The sequence below is a fragment of the Protopterus annectens genome, chromosome 2.part1 (genome assembly GCF_019279795.1).
Source record: "Protopterus annectens isolate FY-2018-M chromosome 2.part1, PAN1.0, whole genome shotgun sequence".
NCBI classification, from domain to species: Eukaryota; Metazoa; Chordata; order Ceratodontiformes; family Protopteridae; genus Protopterus; species Protopterus annectens.
Window position 1 is genome coordinate 1,512,350,457 of NC_056729.1, and position 21,489 is coordinate 1,512,371,945.

At 40.1% G+C, this 21,489-nt stretch overlaps 1 protein-coding gene across 6 annotated transcripts in view; it reads right to left on the reverse strand.

Annotated features, from left to right (window-relative positions):
- PRDM16 (PR/SET domain 16) overlaps positions 1 to 21,489 on the reverse strand; it is a 2,576,872-nt gene that overhangs the window by 90,155 nt on the left and 2,465,228 nt on the right. For all 6 annotated transcript variants that reach the window (XM_044062971.1, XM_044062974.1, XM_044062970.1 and 3 more), the window contains one exon: positions 14,425 to 14,594. In XM_044062971.1, coding sequence (XP_043918906.1) covers positions 14,425 to 14,594 — 170 coding nt within the window. The remainder of the gene's footprint in view (positions 1 to 14,424; positions 14,595 to 21,489) is intronic.

The window sequence follows — 21,489 nt, forward strand, 5'->3', positions numbered from 1 at the left end:
ATACCTTGGATGTCCACAGGCAACTCAGGACTATCTTGATAGAACTAAATCTTCCAGATCTTAGGATCAAGTATTCATTTCTTGTGAAGGTAAGAAGAAGGGACAACTTGTGTCAAAACAGACTATTTCCAAATGGTTGTCTCAATCTATTACCTTTTTATTATAGTCAGTCCAACAAAACTATTCCAGGCAGGGTTAAGGCCTACTCATACAAGGCCTTGCCTTCATTTATGGCTTTTTGGAAAGGGTTGGATACTGTAAGCATTCTATAAGCAGCAATGTGATCTTCTATATATGCATTTAAAAGGCATTACAGGCTTGATTCCTTCTCTAGGTCTAGATTAGGCTTTGCTATGACCATTCTGTAGGGGCCCCTGGACCCTTCTCCTTCCACCTCCCAAATCTAGTAAGCTAAAGTAATCTGCCCATATAGCTAAGGCTACTGCATCAGTGATCAATAAGAAGAACATAGTACAGTTGTGTAAATAAACTTACTGTGACAGTAGATGTTTGAACGATCACTGCTCCCTAACTCCATTCTCCTTGTTCTTTTGGTGTGTTGTTTTTGCGAGGGTGTGGGCAATTACTTTTTGTTGTTCCTAGCATTGCCCTTTTAGGGCTCAGCCTACCTCTCTCTATTGGTATGAAAGTTCTGAGGGGATTGGCATCCAAAGCTCTTTTTAGTCAGCTCATCTCAAGCTGACTAATGGTTTGGGCATCTGGAAGCTGTCCTGAGGCTTCAGAAGCTATCCAGCTGTTATATCCTTGGCAGGATGTAACCCATATGGCTAAGGCTACAGCAGCAGTGATGGTTCAAACTTCTACTGTTATAATAAATTGACTTTCCCAGCTGTACTTTCTCTTTATTGGAAGTAGTATTTAGACCATCTAGTGCAGAAGTCCTTAGAAAGTGTGATGAGAAGAGAAAGCTGATTTAGGGAGTTTCTCAGATTTTTCTGCTTTCATTCTCAAATTTGTCAAGGGGGTTTAATGCAACCTCTATACCATTTTACAAAAAGCAAAATAAGCAGACACAGTATGCTATTGTCGAGTAGACATTCAAAAAGCAGTTTCAATGGAGCTCCAAGAAGAAAGGAGGAACCCTCCAGAAACAAGGTGAGTCTAACAAGTCTGAATGACTATCTTCAGAAATCTTGATCACCATCCCACCCTAGAAAACCTTTAATTTTTTTCAAAAATCTGGGTCTCCATTTCTCCCTTTGGCAACAGATCATGTCAAACAAGTGGGTTTTGAGAGTGATTCATTGGGGATACAAATGAAAGTAGGAATCTCTTTCTCCTTTTCAGATAATTATTTTTCATCTGCTAGATCAACCTTCTCTTTTCAGTCCTGTCATTCAGCATCTGCTAACTCAGGATGATAGAAAATATCCTTTCTTCTCTTAAAGTGGAAGGCTTTTATTCAAGAATGTTTCTGGTGCCAAAGAAAAGAGCTTCATGGAAACCACTCCTAGATTTTTCCTTTCTATACCAGTTTGTGATAGTTTCAATGTTCAAAGTATTATGCCTTTGTGTACTGTTACCTTTCATTCCCAATTTAAGTTTTTTTTTACTGACCCTGGATTAAAAAGATGTTTATCATCACATTCCTATAGCACCAGATTTCAACTTTTCACATCAAGAGGTTCTCCTGTTCAATTCTCGGCTGGAGTGCCTTCTGTGTGGAGTCTGCATGTCCTCCCTGCAGTCGAGTGGCCTCCGAAAGACATGCGTGAGTGGGCGTGCCTTCGCTGAAGGTTGGACATTGGGCTGGCAACTCGGCACCACAAAAATCTACTGCCAATCATTAGCGGACCGGAGTTCCACTGTGGCGACCCCTTACAAGCCGAAAAGACAAACTTGAGGTTTTTTGTGAATGGTTCACACTTTCAGTTATCTGCATTATTCTCTGGATTATGCACTGTTCCAAGTGTATTTACAAAGTCTTGCTCCAGTGACCACCTACTTCAAACTGCAAGGCATTCACATTTTTCCTTATTTATAAATTTAAATTTGGTAACATCACTCTCATACCCTGCTAGGTCTGCTGATTCAGTTTTTTTAAGACTCAGCTCCATGGAGAAGACTGAACAGCTTCTTCTTGAAGTATGAGATATACAGATTTCTTCATTCATTCCAAGCTTCAACCCTTTCAACGAGATCCTCCAGGCTGGTGCAATATCCTTCTGTCTCTTTGAACTGGGGAAGAAATTATGATGGCCTTTTTAAAGGCTAAGCTGAGCTAGGTGTCATCTTGGCCCCTGATGTTTCTAGGGAGACCAAAAACAAACCCTTGTCCTCCATTTCTTTGGTTTTAGCACCAGTAATATTGGGGACAACCAATGAACCTGTGTTTCTTTCTGGACTAACCCTGACCTTTGCCACTGTGTCAATGCCCTCAGCACCAGTGATATTGCTGCCAGCTCCTCTGGTACTTATAGTCACAAGTACTGAGGTTGTTGACAACAATATTGGACCTGATCCCCTCAGTTACATTCTTGGTGTTAATGCAGTCAGCATTCAACACATTGTTGCTGAATCTCACCTTTAAATGTCAACCTTAAGTCCAGTGATGTGGACTTCTGAGGTTTTAGGTTTGGCATTGCCTTAGGTGTTGACTGAACCCACAGCTTCAATACCATTTGTGTCTTTGCACTGGGTGCAAATAGTTGAGATGGGAGATATGTTACTGGGGTACATCTCTAGGTTTCTTGTGAAGGAAAAAGCACATATCAAAATTACTCCTGCATGATACTTTAGCAGTCAGTTTTCTTCATAACAGGATCTAGGATTGGAACATCTCTTGAGGCCCAGATTACTTGGGGAGGAGTCCTCTTAGGAATGCTGAGATGACTCCCCTCTGAATACATCCAAGAACAGAACATGTATGAGAAAACACCTGAATTTTCTTTCAGAGTCCCTTACTGTGGACATGGATATCATAGGTTCATAGGTGTTTACTAGGCTAACAACCACAAGGACCTTTTTAATCCTAGCCATGCAACCTGAATCTCTGACAAGTTCTGACACCCTTGATAAGTGTAAGCATGGGCTTGGGAGATGAACCATTTACAGGTTACTTGTTTGCATTAGAGACATAGGTACCAAACCAGGGATGAATTTCTGTCTTCCCATCCAATTGTCCAAGTTGCACTTGAATTGGATTAGGGAGGAACTCTACTTCACATGGATGGGGACCCTGTTCCATAGATGGTGCAGCCTCTGGGATACATACCTATCTCTCCAGCAGGTCCTATTTATATCACAGGCAAGGTTTAAGTCTTTAAAACGGGTAATTCTGGTACTGTTTGTTTTGTGGATATGCAGGAGGTCCATCAGAGTGAGGTCTGACAATGCCCTGTATGCCAGGCATAGATCTCCCCTCAAAAGCCTGCAGGAGGCAGAATACAGGGATAGGGCCTTGAAACGGTCAGCATAGGACATATTGCTTACGCTCTGTATTCTTTTAGTGAGGGACCTCTGTGGACATTCCAGTTGTTGGATATGCCTGGTTAGGTACATAACAAGGGGGCATTGTACTCAATGATAGGTCTGATGAATGCCAGATACAGTGGAACAATGACTTCCTTGGACATAAATGCTATACCTTTGTTTATAAGTTGCGCAACATAGAATGATTTCCTCATTACTGTAGACATGTGACAATCAAAGGATAGATTACTATCTATGAGTGTCCCTAAGTCCCTGACTACTGGGTCATCTCTAAGGGGTGTGTTGTCAATATGATAGTTTCCAAGGATGGATGACTTCCCAAAGGATACTGTTATGCAGTTCTTGGCATTTAGTTTTAGTCCATGGCTCTGACACCAGTTGCTTGTCTTTGTCAGCCCTTCCTTGAGAACATTTGTGTCAGTATGAGATTCAATGACAGCTCCTAATTTGCAAATTTAGTCAGCCAGAGACCACTGACATTGGCCTTGACTTCTGAGAAGTAAATGTCAAAAAGGAACAGTCAAAGGACTGATCCCTGAGGGACTCCATCATGTGACTGGCCTTTTTGTAGAGGTGGACTCCCAATTCTAACTTCCGGGGTCCTGTCTGTGAGCCAGTTGGCTATCCACCGGGTGACATACAGGTTTGTACCTAACCTCTTGAATTTGTCAACAATGCCCGAGTGGGGTATTGTGTCAAATGCCTTGGCCAGGTCAAGGTAGGCACTGTGAATGACTTTGCCCTCATCCATTGCTTTGGTGATTTTCTCAAAGAAGTCCACTAGGTTGAGTAGGCATGACCTGCCCTTGACAAAACCAAACTGTGTTGGGTCCAGTGTCTGGAGGTTTACTATAGCTCTGTCGATCATCTCCATGATAATTCTTTCCATGGTTTTACACTGCAGTTTCCAGGGTCTGTAGATGGCCCACCTTTGTGCAGAGGGATGGCTGTTCTTCATTCATGAGGCCCAAAGCCTGTTTGGAGGCTACAGTTAAATAGTAATTCCAGAGGCCCTGATAAGTCATGTTTCATGCAATTTAGAAGGCATTCTGGGATATTGTCCGGACCCTTTGATGCAGTGTTCTTAGTCTTAGAGTGAGCATTAGGGACCTGTTTCCTAGTGATAGTAGGGGGAGTTATATTTGATGATATTTCCTGAGGGAAGGTTGAGGGGGAGAGAGGAGTAAAGTTGGAGCTGAATTTATCAGTATAGGTGGCTCCATTTACAATGAAGTCTGCACACAAATGAGGGAGAGGTTTCTCCCCAGTCCTTTCTGGAAGACCTTAGATTCAGGGAAATCCTTGAAATGATGAGACACTGTGGAATCCTGGTCCATCTAACCACTTCCTCCAAAGAAGAAATCCTTTAAGAGGTGTTCTGCTCAGCCCCAGCAACAGTTTGGGTGGTTCCACCTCCTGACAAGATGATGGATGTAGGTATAACTATGCTTGAAATGATCCATTTGTAGCTGAACCCATACCCTGGTTCTCAGGACTGACAAGGACAGGATCCACTAGAGTATGATACCCCTTGTGGATTCCATTGCTGTGTTGGCAGCCACAAAACAAAATGCTACAATGAACGCTCCAGGAATCCATCTCTTTGAAAAGAGGAGTTCAGTGTCACGGATTGTTTAGGGAAGTGAGTATATGCCTCAGGTACTTTTCCTATCAGAAAAATTAATTACTTGGCACATTTGACCAGATTCCAGAGGGAAATTGTTGTCAAAACATAACAGACACTCAGAAAACTGTAGATACCAGTAAATAAATGGAGTGCAGGTGGCAACTGTGAAGACTATAGCCAAGCTGTCTCTGTCCTAGTTACCTAATGCTGCAGAAAGAACAGTGAAGACAGCAGGGTCAAGTATTGTCATGAGGCGAAAGCCTGACTGAAGCTAGCTGGAAATGCAGTACACTTCAGAGCAGTGTGTGCTAACACCCTCTGCGATGATTATACATTAATTGGACTGAATGTAAAAGACCAGTTGCAACAAAGTGAGAAAAAGGTAAAATGCTGAGTGCTGACTGCTGATGGGTTATGTTCTCAGAGATCTTATGCTACAAATAAAAAGGGTGCAAAACCATATTTATTTTTTTATTGGCTTTTGTATACTGGGAAGGTCCATTTGAGAAAAGAAATGCCCATTTCCAGCAGAGAAGGGGACAAAATCTCTAAAACAAGGATAGAAATACATTTTTGACAATTCAAAAGAAAAACAGTCCACAAATAATTATTTACAAACTATTTCAAAGCAAATGGTAAACAAACATTATTTACAAAGCATATCAGATTAAGGAAATATGTGTTTTCAAGATATTGTGAGTAAAAGCAAAAATACTATATTAATACTCTTATCCACTAAATCCATAGTGGACAGAATTAGGATTGCATACTTCAGACTATAGGCATGTTGCATTTGCATAGTTTATTAGTTGCCAGGTGATATTTTAGGGCAGATTTAAATTGTTGCAGGTTATGTAAAAGCCTGATGTGGTTTAAAAATCGCTTAGAGCGGCTTTGCGTGATTTTGCGCATCGGGCAGCACTGGTTAATCGGGATTAAACTATTCCTGGCTCCACAAAGTCTGCTCTTCACTTTCTCCCTTGGAACTGCTCTAACTCTCATATTAAACACTCTATTCTAAATCTAAAACCCTGCACTTGCTCATATAAGCAATTTCTATAAGTTAAGCACTAATAATCTAAATAAGCACTACATCTTCATATACTCCCCTTGAGTACTTTATCCCCTATTGGTCCTTTCTGATTCAGTTGCAAAGGAGTTCCCTATACTATTCTAGCATGTCCAAAGGTCAGTTACTGGTTTCCTCTCCAGTCCAGCTGGTGAATCTGGAAATCTTGAGGCAATGTTACAACTGCCTCATGTACACAGACAACCCTCTCCTCCTCCCAACAAGTACAAATATATGTGAGAGATGCAACCATATAGCCAAACTGGAGGCTGAGCTCTCTCGGCTCAGTACTGGCGTGACCAGTCAGGAGGAGAAGGTAACCACACACACCACAAATCCAGTCTCACATAGTCCTACCACAACTGCAGACCAAACACATAAACACACAAAAACATTCTCGGAGGCTCTAAATAAAAATCTGCCAAAACAGCAGAGACCTCCAAAGCAGACACCCAAGCAACCGCTACCCCAAAACAAAACACAGGCAACACATAGCTCACAAAGTCAGTGTGCCAAACAGCCACAACCCTTAAGGCTTAACAACATACCTGATACACTTGTAATAGGTGACTCTATAGTCAGACACACTGACGTCCCGCTCACCAGGCTGAACAAGGAAAAGGTCACAGTGAGCTGCCTGTCGGGCGCTAGAATCCGCCACATAACACAAGCACTCAGGTCACTCCAAAGCAAGTACAAATATGGCTCAGTCATTGTCCATGCTGGTGTGAATGACCTGAGATGTACCTCCCTGGACTACATGAAAAGAGACATAGAGGAGCTCTCTGATCATGTAGCCCAGGCCAGTATGACCCTGACCTTGAGCAGCATCTTATCCTCACCAAGAATGATGTCTCAGTATAAAGACAAAATGATCAATTTCAACAAATGGCTTAAGTATTGGTGTCATTCAAAGGGGATCCAGTATCTGTCTGCCTGGGATGACATGCTCGACAAGCCACGTTACTTCGCAAGGAACGGCTTGCACCTGTCACCCCTGGGCTTTCGGATATTGGCAAAGGCTCTTGCCACCCTCATAGCACCTTTTTTAGGCAAGGCTCAAAAAACAAACCTACCTCCTTAGACAACACAAGTAGAAAGAAACTAATGGTAATGCTGCTCAACACCAGAAGTCTAAACCTCAAGATGCATGCTCTCGAAGCCCTCCTCAGTATGGAGAACATTGATGTCTGTTATGTGACAGAAACCTGGTTCAAGGCTCCCGAGAGCACCCCAGCACTACCAGGTTATACCTCATATCATGCTTTTTGGCCCCAAAACCCAGACCGAACCACAAAAGGAGGGGGAGTATCCATATTCATCAAGGACACCCACACCTCCAGGTTAGTGGCATTGCACGAAGCATCGGAGACCATCCATGTGCAACTAACAGTGGGCAAAACTGCCTTTCAGTTTGTAGCATGCTACAGACCACCCTCTCAAACTCAGGAACCCCACTCGACCTTCCTGAAGACACTGGAGAATATGAAGGTCTCTCCAAACACCATCATATCGGGGGACTTCAACTATCCAAACATAGACTGGGAGCATTACTCAAGCCCCAACACCCTAGCCCAGAGGTTTCTAGAATTCATAAACACAAATGCTATGGAACAATTGGTCACCACTCCCACAAGAGGGGAAAACATACTAGATCTGATCATCACCAACATGGGGACACAATGTTCCATACCAGAAGTATACCCCTATTGGTAAGATCGGGCCATAAATTAATCTCACTAGAAATCCACATCCCGCCCCCACCCCCAGCACAAAAGACCACAGTGAAAAACTTCTCAAAAGCTAACTTCACACTTCTTAAAACCAAAGTGGAATCCTTCAAGGCCCCCAGGCCAGTGGAAACCATGGCCCTATCTGCTGAATCCTTTTTAAACGCATTCTATGGACACCTTCAGGAATGCATGGATCATGCAATCCCAAATAAAACCAAGACCCATTCCCCCAAAGGCAGGCATCCTGTCTGGTGGGCCCCAGCCATAAATAAGCTATACAACAGAAGGAGGAAGCTACTACATGATAGAGCTAAATCCCTAAAAGGGAAGGCATCTCTGATCAGTACTAGCAAAAAACTACGATCGCTCATAAAATCATCCAGGGCCACTTTCGAGAGAAAAATTTCACAAGCAACAAAAGATAATCATAAGGCTTTCTTTAGTTATGTTAGAAATCTGGGTGGCAACTCCCAGATATGCTCAGAATTAGTCCATAATAACAAAAAATACACTGAACCCTCAGACATTGCCAACATCCTGGCAGACAGGTTCACTGCAAACCCCCCCCCCCCACAAAAGGACAAATATCTATCCCAGCAGAGTGTTGTCTCCCTGACATCTCAGATGCCCAGGTGAGAGCCGCGCTCTCCAAGCAAAAAACACAGCATCAATGGGACCGGACAGTATCCAGGGCTGCATGGTACAAGAACTCCAAGAAGAGCTATACCCTCACATAAAGCTGCTATTCAATCTTAGCCTTACTACAGGATATGTACCCAAAGAATGGCGTACAGCAACAGTGGTCCCACTTCACAAAGGAGGCACTTCTATGGACCCTGGAAACTACCACCCCATAAGCCTGACTAGCCTGGTCTGCAAAGCTATGGAGAGGATCATTAAGGAACTCATAAACAAAGACATTGGGGACCTACAGACACTGGATCCTACCCAATTCGGCTCTGTCAAGGGCAGATCCTGCCTCCTGAACCTGGTAGATTTCTTTGAAACAGTCACCAAGGCCATTGATGAGGGTAAGGTGGTCCACACAGCCTACCTAGACCTTGCAAAAGCCTTTGACACAATACCCCACTCGGGCATCATAGACAAACTCTCCAGCTTAAATATAAGCCCCTATGTCATAAGATGGGTTGCAAACTGGCTCAAGGACAGAACCCACATGGTCAGAATTGCTGGAGCCATGTCAGACTCTAAACCAGTTACAAGTGGTGTCCCACAGGGCTCAGTCCTGGGACCTCTCTTATTCGGAATATATTTTTCTGAGGTACAGGCTAACACGGGAGGACTGTGGCTGACCAAGTTCGCAGATGACTGCAAACTGGGCACCATAATTGACTCTCCAGCTGACAAAAGCATCCTCCAAAAGGGTCTCATAGAGACGGATAACTGGTGCCAGAGCCATGGCCTTAAACTAAACGCCAAAAAGTGTATAGTTATACCCTTTGGCAAAAACAAAGTGCCCACAAATTACCACATAGGAGGTAATCCATTAAGTGCAGAAGAAGTAATTAGGGACTTGGGGACCCAAGTTGATAGTAACCTCTCCTTTGACAACCACATTGCCAACGTGGTTAGAAAGACCTTCTATATAGCCCACCTTATCATGAAAGGATTCACATCTAGATCAAGGGAGGTCATTGTGCCCCTTTACTCATCCCTCATCAGGCCCATAATTGAGTACAATGCCCCATTTGGGATGTACCTTACCCGACACCTGCAGCAACTAGAAAGACCCCAAAAGTACCTCACTAAGAGGATCAAGGGACTCAAACAGATGCCATATGCTGCTCAGCTAAGGAAACTCCAGCTCTACTCAGTTGCATACCGCCTACTCAGAGGTGATCTATGCCTGACGTACAAAGCCATGAACCAACCTGGAATTAATGGACATGCTCCACCTCAGAAAATCCAAATCCCTTAGAGCTACGCGATCGAGTGACTTGAACTTCAGCACAGAAATAAATAGGACATGCTGGAGGGACAGATTCATAACCCAGAGACTTCCTCCACTCTGGAATAGAATCCTAGTCCATGTTAGGCAGAGCCCCTCACTGACTCTCTTCAAGAAAAATCTTGACGAGTGGATGGGAGATCGTAGGTTTACCCCGGGGATCACTTCAGTGTCACTACTAGACAGAGGCACAGTAAACACAACCTTAAAAAGGGCACAGTAAACTCATTCTAAGGGGTGGAAAGCCAAACACACTCTGGCTAGGCTTGTAAATGCCCTAGGGCAGATAGCCTAGTATGAACCTATGAACCTATGGAAGTTTGTTCCATGCCTTGGAGATGGAGATAGAGGATAGCAAGTCACTATAATAACTGTCTGCTTAGTTAGTTTAACTTCTGAGGATTTTAGGGTTTTATTTGGTTCATGCAATTGGATGAGATTTGGCAGTGGGGGTGTTTTTAAGTGGATAACAAACTATTTTGTATACTGTGAGCAGCTGGTAGAGGTTAATGTGTTAAGGAAGTTCAAGCCATTTGAGGGTATTGAACACCATGCAGTTATGGGAGTGGTTTGGGAGGCTGCAGGCAAATCTGTCAGTTTTATTCTAGGTGCTTCATAGTTTGTGTTTGGTGGAAGAGTTTAGATTTATGAATATTGTTGAGGCAGATAGGAATGTCGGAAGGAGAAGGGAGATGGCAACTATTGTTTTACTATGATCACTTTGCAGGTTCTTTGCTGTGTAAAGAGAGCCTAGTTTTCAGTGTGTCTTTTTGTCTGCAGGGTCAATGTGCAAATCAAATTTTAACTTGTTATCGGTGACAACTCCTAGTAATTTTGTGCTGGTGATGTTCTCAATTTTCATGTTGTTTGAGGAGATAATATTAAAGTCAGTGTTGTTTTGATTTATGTTTTGGGAAGAAATAGGACTAGTTTAGTTTAAGAGCAAAACAGATTTGTATAGCCAGTTTTCTATAGAGGTGAAAGCTTGTGTGATGTTTTCTAAGGTGGGAAAATTTGGGGCTGAGAAAATTAAAGTTGAGTCAACATATTGTAATATGGTGATGAGTTTTTATTCCTTGTACATGTCATTAATGAAGATATTGAAAAGTATTATCCCAAGCATGGAGCCATGGGGGATTCCTGTACTGATTGGAAGGATGTTGGAGTGGCAGCCATTCCAGTTTACAGACTTGGTTTAGGTAACTGGTAAACCAGCTAACTGAGGGAGTTGTGAGTCCTATAAGATTTAGTCTTTAGAGGAGCAGTTGATGTGATTCCATGTCAAAGACTTTGTGACAAGTCCAGGAAAAGGGTGAAGACACAATTACCTGAGGTTTTATTTTGATTAATAGCATCTAGGAAATGTAGTAGGGCAGTTTTGGTGCTTTGGTGGGGTTGAACGCCATGTCGGGTAGAAGAAAGTAATTGATTATCAAGTAGAAAGTTCAGACCACATTGCTTAAATGTTTACAGACAACTTTGTTTCTATCTAGACTGCACAAAAGATACATGACAAAATAATCATCTGTTTGTCTGCTTTACTCCCAACAGACTGGGCAAGTAGGTGATAATGGTAACATTGTCTCGGTAGCTATCTGACTGTTTTGCAGTTTGTTATTCTTCCAGTAACAAAACTCTACCATTCAAAGCAAAAGCTCAGCAGCATTCTTCCAGCGTCTTTCTGTTGATATTATTTGTGTAGCAGCAACATGGACCGCTTTGTATACATTTGATAAGCATTACAAGCTCAGTGTCATTTCAAGATCTAAGGTAAACTTTGATGCATTTTATAATGAGGTTCCAAATTACATTTTCGTCATAGGAAATGACTTCATCAGAGATCTCTGATGAAGTCATTTCCCATGACGAAAACATAATTTGGAACAAGGTTAATGTATTTGTGAGCCTCTGTCTTGGAATAAAGAGTGTTGGTGGTTTAACATTGTTGGTGGTTCCTGCATGTGCCGTGTTCAAGGTTTTGGTTCTGTTTGGCACTTTTGGATTTTTTCTTTGTTGCATTTTATAATGAGACCACACATCCTGTCCTGCTTGGGACTCAGATCAATGATTATAGTGTATGGACTGGATCAATGCAAATTGAAACTTATGTACATACCATAATGGTAGATCTTGTTGATCTGTTGTGTCCCCCAACCAAATGTTCAACTATAGCTGGAGGTTATCCAGATGTCAACAGGTAGTACCTTCTTGAATAAGCAAATTATTTCTTTTCTTGTGTGTATTATAAAAATCTAAACTCAATCTGGAAGAGGAAAAGAGTGCATCCAGGGAGGAAAAGAGGAGCTCGAGTTTGCCGAGGATCGTTAAAGTTGCACAGAAAAAGGCACTTGAGGTGACCACTCCAATGATTATGATGTGCGGAAAAGAGATCAAGCAAATTTATTGCTATAGAGAGTATATAACTTTCTTATGCTTCTGCAAAAAGTTTCTCTCATGATTCCAGTGTTAGAGAATATTTTCTCCATTGTATAAATGTGCAGTGTCAATCCAAGTCTTATGTCAAGAACTGTTTTTCTATCTCTCAAGCATAAAACTATATTAGAAAGCAACCTAGCCATATGGCTTTCACATTGTGTTACATTTTGTTACACTAAATACAAATACACTCCTTTTATCTGTACCAAATATGTACCATAGCACTAACTACTTTAGTAGCCTTCTTTAGACATGACAGCTGTTGACAATGTGTGCAGCAACTACCTAGCCTTTGCTCAACTCCTTTGCAAGGCACTGCAAGCTGGCTGTGATGTCCAAGTTTAGGTCTTCTTTTGGAGCTAGCACTTTGAAGTCACTGGAGAGGTTGAATGAGATGCTGTCCTGCTATTAACTAGGATGGACCTCCTTTTTCTAGATATGAAAATTGTGTCCTTTTCATAATGACCTATCTGGGAAAGCAGGTCCATTCTTGGAAATATATTTGCCCACATTCTCCTTCCTCAGCAAAGATGGCTTTATCTATTTGTTTCCTGTTTGCATTGCACTTCATGTAGTTAACAATGGACATCGACGGGCTGGCCATTGTATGATAACTTGACTTCTGACAGCTTCTAAAAGTTTCACTTGCCAAGCAGTCCTAATGCCTGTGGTTGTAGTCCATCTATGACTGAGGATGCAACATAGCTCTTAACCTCTTGGCACAAAAAATTTGGACAAAGCCAAAAATAATTGGGTGACAAAGCCCCCAAAATTGGGACAAATTTTAAATATTGCCTTTATAAACTTAGAAAGTTGCTAGAATAAAAGATCTAGTATTATCATGCATTTTCTGAAGGATATGAATTCTAAAGCTCAAATGCCTGTCATTATTTAGTAAATTTAGTCCTCATTGATATACCACAGAAATCCAGAAAACCACAGATTTTGTGAGGAACAGACCAAAAATATGAGTCAAAAATCTGGACAGTTGAGAGGTATGGGATGAACTTGCTCTTGCACATCTGTTGTTATGCTAAGTACACAACTTTAATTTCCAAAGAATTAGCACTACTTAAAGTCAATAAGACAATGACACTTTGATAGATGGACCTACCAATGCGCATGGAAATAACAGTAGTACATTTACTAAGTTACTGAGTCACTGTCCCTTTTCTAACTAATCCATATGAAAAAAAAAACAGTGGGACCAAAGTACTGGAAGTGAAACATATTTACTTCTACTAGTCTTATATTGCAGTAGGGAACAGAGATAATATCTTTGGTCTGTGTGGTTTATGAGTTTGGTAACTCCAAAAGCAGGTCAGTAGCCACAAGGACAACCCCAAAAACTTTATTATTAATAATTAAGCTCTTTTGTTCCACTTTTCATACAAGAACTTCATCAGAATTAACAACCATTTATAAAACCTCTTTAAATAAAGAATCGTTCATAAAACCTTTACGAACCTGTATGAAAGGTGGAGTGAAAGTGCTTGATTATTAATAATAAAGTTTTTGGAGTTGTCCTTGTGCCTGTGGACCTACTTTTGGAGTTACTTAGTTGATCGGTGTTGGTTTTAATGTGGTTTCTTGGTTTATGAGTTTGGTAGGCAATTGAAATTCTGTAGACATAAAGACCAGAGACATGGCTGAGTGCCCCTAAGAGATGCAGAGCACTAGGTAAAATGGAGCTATGTGGGTCACAGTAAAAGTTTTTGATGGTCATGGGTTGTTGGCTGGGTAGAAAGGAAGGACAGATAAATTGTGTACTTCTGCTTAGCAAATTTGGTTAATAGGGCTGACAATGATACAACATTTTTTTATAAAAAAATTTGCAGTTTCCCTTTGCATTTTACTATGGGACTAGCAACATTTTTCTCAAAGATTTCTTTGTGATGTATAATAAATTATGTCAGCAGCTTCAAAAGTATGTCCAAAAGTCCCAGTATTAGTATACTTGTATGTTGTATGATGTCAAACTGACATTTCAGCAATTATTTTCTCACACCATTTCTGCTGTTATTAAAATCTGTAAAATGGCAAACAGCAATTCAATATAAGATTGAAAACAAATTTCAGATGCATTTAAAATTCACTTTCCTTTGGCACTTATTTTAAGAAATGATGGGAACTGTACCTGGTATGCTCTCATGTTCGTGCTTTTTGAGATGACGGTCTAGGTTTGTCTGCTGTCCAAAACACCGGTTACAAAGATGGCATTTAAATGGCTTCTCCTTGTTGTGAATATTTCGAACATGCCTCTGCAGATTGGAAGAGATGCTGAACGACCTGTCACAGTATTTGCACCTAAAAAATGAAATTATTTTATTTTCTATAAGCATGCTGCAAGATTTTAACAAAGCTCATGTCAAAAATATTGTGATGTCTTAATAAAAGGTACTAGTCTTTTTTATTTTCTTTAAGGCTTATAAGCAGGAATCATTGGTGTCAAATTGTGTCTATAACAAGTATTTTGGTCATGAAATCATGTTCATGGTTATAAGCATTAGAAGAAAAGCATATTAGGATGCAACTCTGGACGCCGTAAGTACTTGCAGATCAATGGGGAAGCACAAAGGCAGTAGACATCCGCATAGCACTGCTGTGTAACATAATAAGCAGCATTTATTTTATTTCTTTGTCAACTTACAGACAGACAGACACAGACACACACACACACACACACACATATATATATATATATATATATATATATATATATATATATATATATATATACACATGCACAAGCATAGCAAGGATGACATGAATGGGTACAAGGTGTTAGAAGGCACAGCGGACAAGTGCAGTTCTTTTGTAAGTACAGAATGTATTTTTTAAAAAATTAGAAGGCCGTTTTTTTTTTTTTTTTTTTTTTTCTGCTCTTCACTGAAGAGATTAGGGGGACATGGATTGGCTGAAGAGCTGAGGGGTAGGGCACTGGGCACTGGATGAGCCACCTGGAACTCTGCATACACACACACACACACACACACACACACACACACACACACACACACACACACACACACTCACACACACACACGTAACTGAAAACATGGAAATGTTTATGTAGTTTTGCACATACTATTGTATTTTCACTCACCTGTGAAGGTGAGCGTAAGCTCTATCAGTCAGTAGTGTCCTCCTGAGTATACATACATATGCAATGCTATAGGAGTGATGAGATAAATCAACTCATTTAATGCTGTCCCCTCACACACACACAAAAAAGATTTAACTTCTTCTGGGAAGGTCACGCTAGCATTAAATCTTAACATTTGGCGTTTATCCTCATTATCTGTGTTCATTTGCTGTCCAGAAATTTCACAAACTGCAGCCCAATCCCCAAGAAAGATACTAGTAGTATAGTACCAAAATTCCTTTAAACCTTGGTTGGAACACGACACTCTCCAAAAAATTGGCATTGCTAAGAGTTTTCTTCATTTTCTCTGCTTTAAATGCTTTGCTCCCCACTATAATGATGGAGTAATTACAGATGCATAGTGGCCTGTGCCTGCTTCCTATTTGATATTGTTCATCAGAGATCTTCAAGCAAAGCACCGCTGTAGTCTTTTGTTTTTGGTTTTTACTGTAGATCAGTTCTATCACAAAAATGTGCTTCTTCTTTCTGCTTTCTTAAATTCTCTTCTCTCTCTCTCTCTTTTTTTTTTGAGAAATTAATTTCATGGACTCATATAAAAGAAAAAAGACTAATATGGTGAATATTAATAAAGAGGAATCAACAAAGAATGCCCTTAGAACCTAAGAAAAAATACACCTCTTCTACTTAAGATTCTGACGGGCTCCTTACTGAAATATCTGCACTTAAAATGTTGAGTGTTGACCAGTCAAAAAGAAGACTGAAAACACAGAAGTGCAAATTTCAGAAATTGCTCTTCTCCTTAAAACTTCTTTTTGCGGGGGGTGGGGTGGGGTGGGGTGGGCAATACTCCCACACCTATGAACTTATGTATACCAACACCGAGATCACCATACCTCAGAAAAATGGCATGTTGGACTTGGTATACGCAAGTCCTTTTCTTGGTCATTCATTCTCTGAGTTTCAGGACTAATTTTAGCGGGTCCCGACATTTCAAATGGTTACCATCTTGGTTGAATACTACTACAACTTAAATGATTTCTCAAACAAGGATATGAAATCATTTTGTAAAGTACTGAAATTCTTCTCACTAACATCTGGACTGCCATAAGAAAAGATCTTAGCAGCACCTTTGCCAGTGCCTGTGCTAGTATCCCTTTTTATGATGTCAGATCAATGTGTTTCAAAACAGGATGTACCTAGCAGCTATTGCAGGCCTTCACAAGCTAGATCCTTCATACCTTCCTCCAATTCAGCTTCTATCTTACTCCAGTCTTATTTTAATTATAACAGAAAATATATTGAAACAGCAGGGTCCTATATTGGTACCTTTGCTGGATTGTTGTCAGTCTTTGATAGAAGACAGAAACATGAACCTTTGTAGGTTTAGGAGGGAAAATGGAAAGAAATTTTCTATTTCTTCTCTGAACTCTTATTTAAGGGTAGGATTTGTATATGACAGAATAGTACTCCTTCCTGTTAGTATTCTAAGTAATTTTCTCCTTAATCTTCAGGTTGTCGTTCAGAAGATATATCCTTTATGGAAACATATTTTATCACAGGATTTTTGGTTGGCATACTAGTAAGGCTTCATATGCAGAGAAAAGTTATATAAGATGAGAAGGCAAAGTGGATAGCTCTTCTACTGCACAGTGCCTTTACAGCTGTTCTGAATGCTAATAGTCATGTCAATGCATGATTCTGCAGCACCTCGAAAGGCTTATAGGTTGTATAAATCTCTTTTGACATGTTTTATATAATACCTGTAAGGCATTTCCTGTTATTATTTCTGTATCAAAATCTACCCAAGGAGGGGAAACTATTTCCATGCCATCTTTCAGTTAGCTAAAGGTTCTGGCTTACTAGAAAAATAAAACAGAAATGATTGTACAACTAATACCTTAGTTATGAGAACATTAATCTATAATGCTCACATTGTTTTTTTTTTATTAGAGTTGCATATTAGAGCAAATTCAAGCAAATCTACAGTCTATTCTTAACAATAATATCACACACAGAATAGACAATTAATTGGCGCCATAGACAGAATAGAAGTACTTATGCAGAAATATATTTATAAAGATGTGGATATTGCAACAAGAATTGCTGTGGCAGAGATATTTTTGGGAAAGACGGCTTTACTTTGAAAAAAAAAATCGTTTGAATTCTTCATCGACTTAAAACTGTTTGTTTGGTCAACTAATAGATGACGTTAATGATTACCTGGAAAGGAAAGGCAAAAACATTGTTATCATTTAAGGAAATGTATGCAATTTCTATACCTCAGTCTCAGAAGTTTTCAGTATAAACAAAAAACTTCATAGGAAGGGATCTCGTCTTCCAAACTTTTGTTAACAGAAACAGTTTAAAGGAAAGCAGTCCAAATACAGGTCAGGTGGAATAGAAAAAAGAAGATACAATATGGATCTTCAGAATGACTTCTACATTCCTTTTATCCCTTCTTTTTCCTCGTACCAAGTTTCAGTCACTTTTCTGCTGTGCAACACACAGCTGGGTGCTGTAAACATTGCAGCAAAGTTCTATGATAGATTTTTTTTCAGAATATAAAGGGGGTACTCCATTTCATCAGCTGCATCTAGCCCTTTATTTGATGGCTCAGAATCCACTAAAAAAGGATTCCTTTTTGATAAGAATGCAAGATATGTATTACAGACACAAATCTAGAAAAGGGCATCACTTCAAGACAAGTTCTAGACATATAAAATTTAATTAAACTCATAAATTCAAAGACATTCATGATGACTTTACCTCTTTCATAGATCAGAGTTCTCACATGACTGCATTTTCCCAGGATGCTATTTATTTTAAAGTCTCACTAATTTCAAGTATAGTACACTGCATTTCATGAATAATTGTCATACAGTAAACAAAGACTTGACTAAGGTAAAAGATAAACGTTTGTGCTGTCTTTTTTTTCAGTAGCCAGATTTGTGCAGTTGGGAAGAAAAAGGTGTAAAGATTTAATTTGGTTTACATGATCTGTCTGTCCCTGCTGTCTCCACATCTAATCTATTCTTTGTTTACAAAATGCTCCTTAAGAAGTTTTTCTTATTATCACTAAGCAATTGTTAAAACCTAAACCTCATGACGGAATAAGACTGAAGTGGCTACAATAGTGATCCCAGGAAGACGTTTTCATCTGTAAAACAAACAATATATACAAATGCCCATATTCCCCCTCCTTTAATGTAATTCACAAGCAGCAGTTCATATGTTAAGTGCTACTATTTGCTGCATAGCATTACTGCTGTATGACTCGGGAATAGAAGCAAAAATCAAAACAAAAACAGACATGAAGCCAAGTAAAGCTCAGACATCCTCCTTAGGGAATTTCAAATACAAATGCCAATCTACACAAACTGTTTGATAGCATCTTTTACAGTCTGAAATGAATACCTTCAGCCAACAGAATACAGTTGCAGTGTATTGAATACTAAAAGAGTCTGTTTCTCATCAAGATATAGGCATTCATTTCTATTTATTTATCCTTTTTCTTTCTTGCTAGCCAAGCTACTCTACCCACTTTAGAAGGTAATCATTGATCCTCAGCTTTGTCATTTTTGGAATGAGACCAACACAAGATAGGTGTTTATAGACTGGTAATACACCATGGCAGGGTGTGTTTAGTTTCTACTTTACTCATAGTTTAGGGTTTTATTTGGTCTAAAGAATGCAGCCTGCTCAAGCAAACTAGAAGCCCCCCCCCCCACATTATACAATGGGTAAAAGCATTAATTACCCACAATCCTGCAATGTATCTTCCTTTTTTGTTAAATAATGCCTTGTGTGATTTGCACTAATGGCTGTTTCCAGAATATCTCTTCTTTTTAAATGCAGCATTGTTTCTGTGCGTTCCACTGTGCATGCTACAGGGGAGTATGAAGGCACAGGTGTGTGTGTAAGGACTGACAGTGGTGTCATGTGTCTTCATGCTTTCACAGGTTTAAACTGTGGACGGTTCAGCACAACAAGACGACATAGGGGATGTGTTAGTAACGCACCTGGAGTGGACACAGTCGCAGACGGTATGAGAGGCCACGGGAATGTTTCTCATCGACATTTTGACATGATTATGCTTCTTCTCCCCCAGACTGGTCACCTCTGAAGGCAGTCAGAAAGCACATGTGCAAAAAGAAACACATTCGTCCACACATCAAGTTGCCCACACATAATGTCAATGGGGCACAGTTTACCTTCAGTCTTCCCCGATGTCTCCAGGTTTAGGGGATATTAAAGATGAAGAAGATGAGGCAGAATGGGGAATGAGCCTCATACTCAGTGTTTTCTATGCAGAAGGAATTACAACAGGATTTTTAGGATTTCCTATCCATCTTCATGGATTGTCCTACCATAGGTAAAAATGCTTAAAAAAACACAAAGATGACATAGAAAAACCATGACCTGTGGCACTTGTACAAAGAAATCCTGACAGGATCCTCCAGCAACACCAAGCATTGGAACTGCTTGTTACTGACTCCTAATCCTGATTCAGTTGCTGTAGTGGCATGCCTTAAAAAGGCTTAAATTCTGCAGAGCCATGTAGTCCTTATCACTGGCAAAGAATCTATGGATAATGAATAATTGGGAAATGTGTCTACGTATACTCTGCATTGTCTTCGAGGAATGACCACAGCGCTTCCTCACTTAGAAAATCAAGGACTTAAATCATAAAAACAATATAGACTTCCTCAAAACCTTGTTCTTCTTCTCAGTATCATATATGCAACTCAGAGGCAACCAGAGCCTCAACAAACCTATCCTGTCAGACCTATCTCACATTTGCATGTTCATTGCTGGCATAAATACCCACTCAAGGGATCTCAATCTCTTCTGCAACATAAATAGAACATGATGGAGGGATCGATATGTATCACAGAGAATTCTACTCCTATGGAACCGTCTTCCACTCCACATAAAGTAAATCAGAATAACACAGCCAAGGTTTGAGCCCATATTGAAAAAAATAATGATTAGAACTGACATCTTAACTTTGTATTCTTCTTTGGAAATATTGGGATTTATTACATAAACATTAGAAAACAAGAGCTCGCTAGAAATGTATTCAGCAACAGCAGCAGCACCCCTTTTCTTGCAGGGAGAGGTGTCCTTTCTGAACTTTAATGTAGCCTATCAATACTTAGAATGGTTTTATAGAGACTAAACAGAATGATGTACAACGTGATAGGCAGGGCTGGACAGAATGAAATGTGTCATAGGAAATGAAGAAACAAAGAGCTGAGATGGTGAGGTGCAGCTTAATTTGACTGCTGGGATGACAGCTTCACTAAACCCTAGGAAAGAACATGCTGGCTTTACCTTGGTGGAAAAAAAATGAATGCCTAACCTTCCAAAATTTAAAATAGGATCATAGTTATACATACTTTTAACAAAATGTATTGCTTTGGCAAGGTTGATAGCTATTGCACTGGCAATTTATAGTCAAAGACAATTTAAAACACTTAACGGTAAACAGAGAGGATTACGATCAGGTGTCCAATCATAACCAGGTTATTATTATGCACTGGATATATGCATGATGTGAAATTCGTCTAGAAAGTGAAGCTTGAGAGAGGGATCTTGGCATCCATGTTGAGAACACATAACAATGGGCTATGATCAGACACGCAGCCGTAATTCTTTGTATTGCATGGAGCATTACCTAGTCAATGTACGAACAGTTATGGGGCAAAACGTGCCAAGTGCAACATGTTTATGGGATTTCATAGCCAGTAAAACACTTCAGCAGTGATGAACACACAGCAGGCAAAAACAAAGTGCTCTTCTTTACAACTAACAGCTGCAAAATCTCTGAGACACTTAATTATGCTATACATTTGTGTTTATAGGTGTGGCAAAGTGAAGTTCTAACAGATTTTAAAAGCTATTTTTACTTTTTCACGCTGTTCTTCACCAGCCTGCAGTCACCTCTGAGTCCCTATTGCTACTCTTGATCTTAACAGTACATTGGTGTCCTCAACAAGCTTTCATTTCAGCACCACTAAGCTCTGGTAAGACCAGGTCTCACTGTAGGGACAGGCTTAACAAATTTACCTTGTTCGCCTATTTCATAGTCTAGCC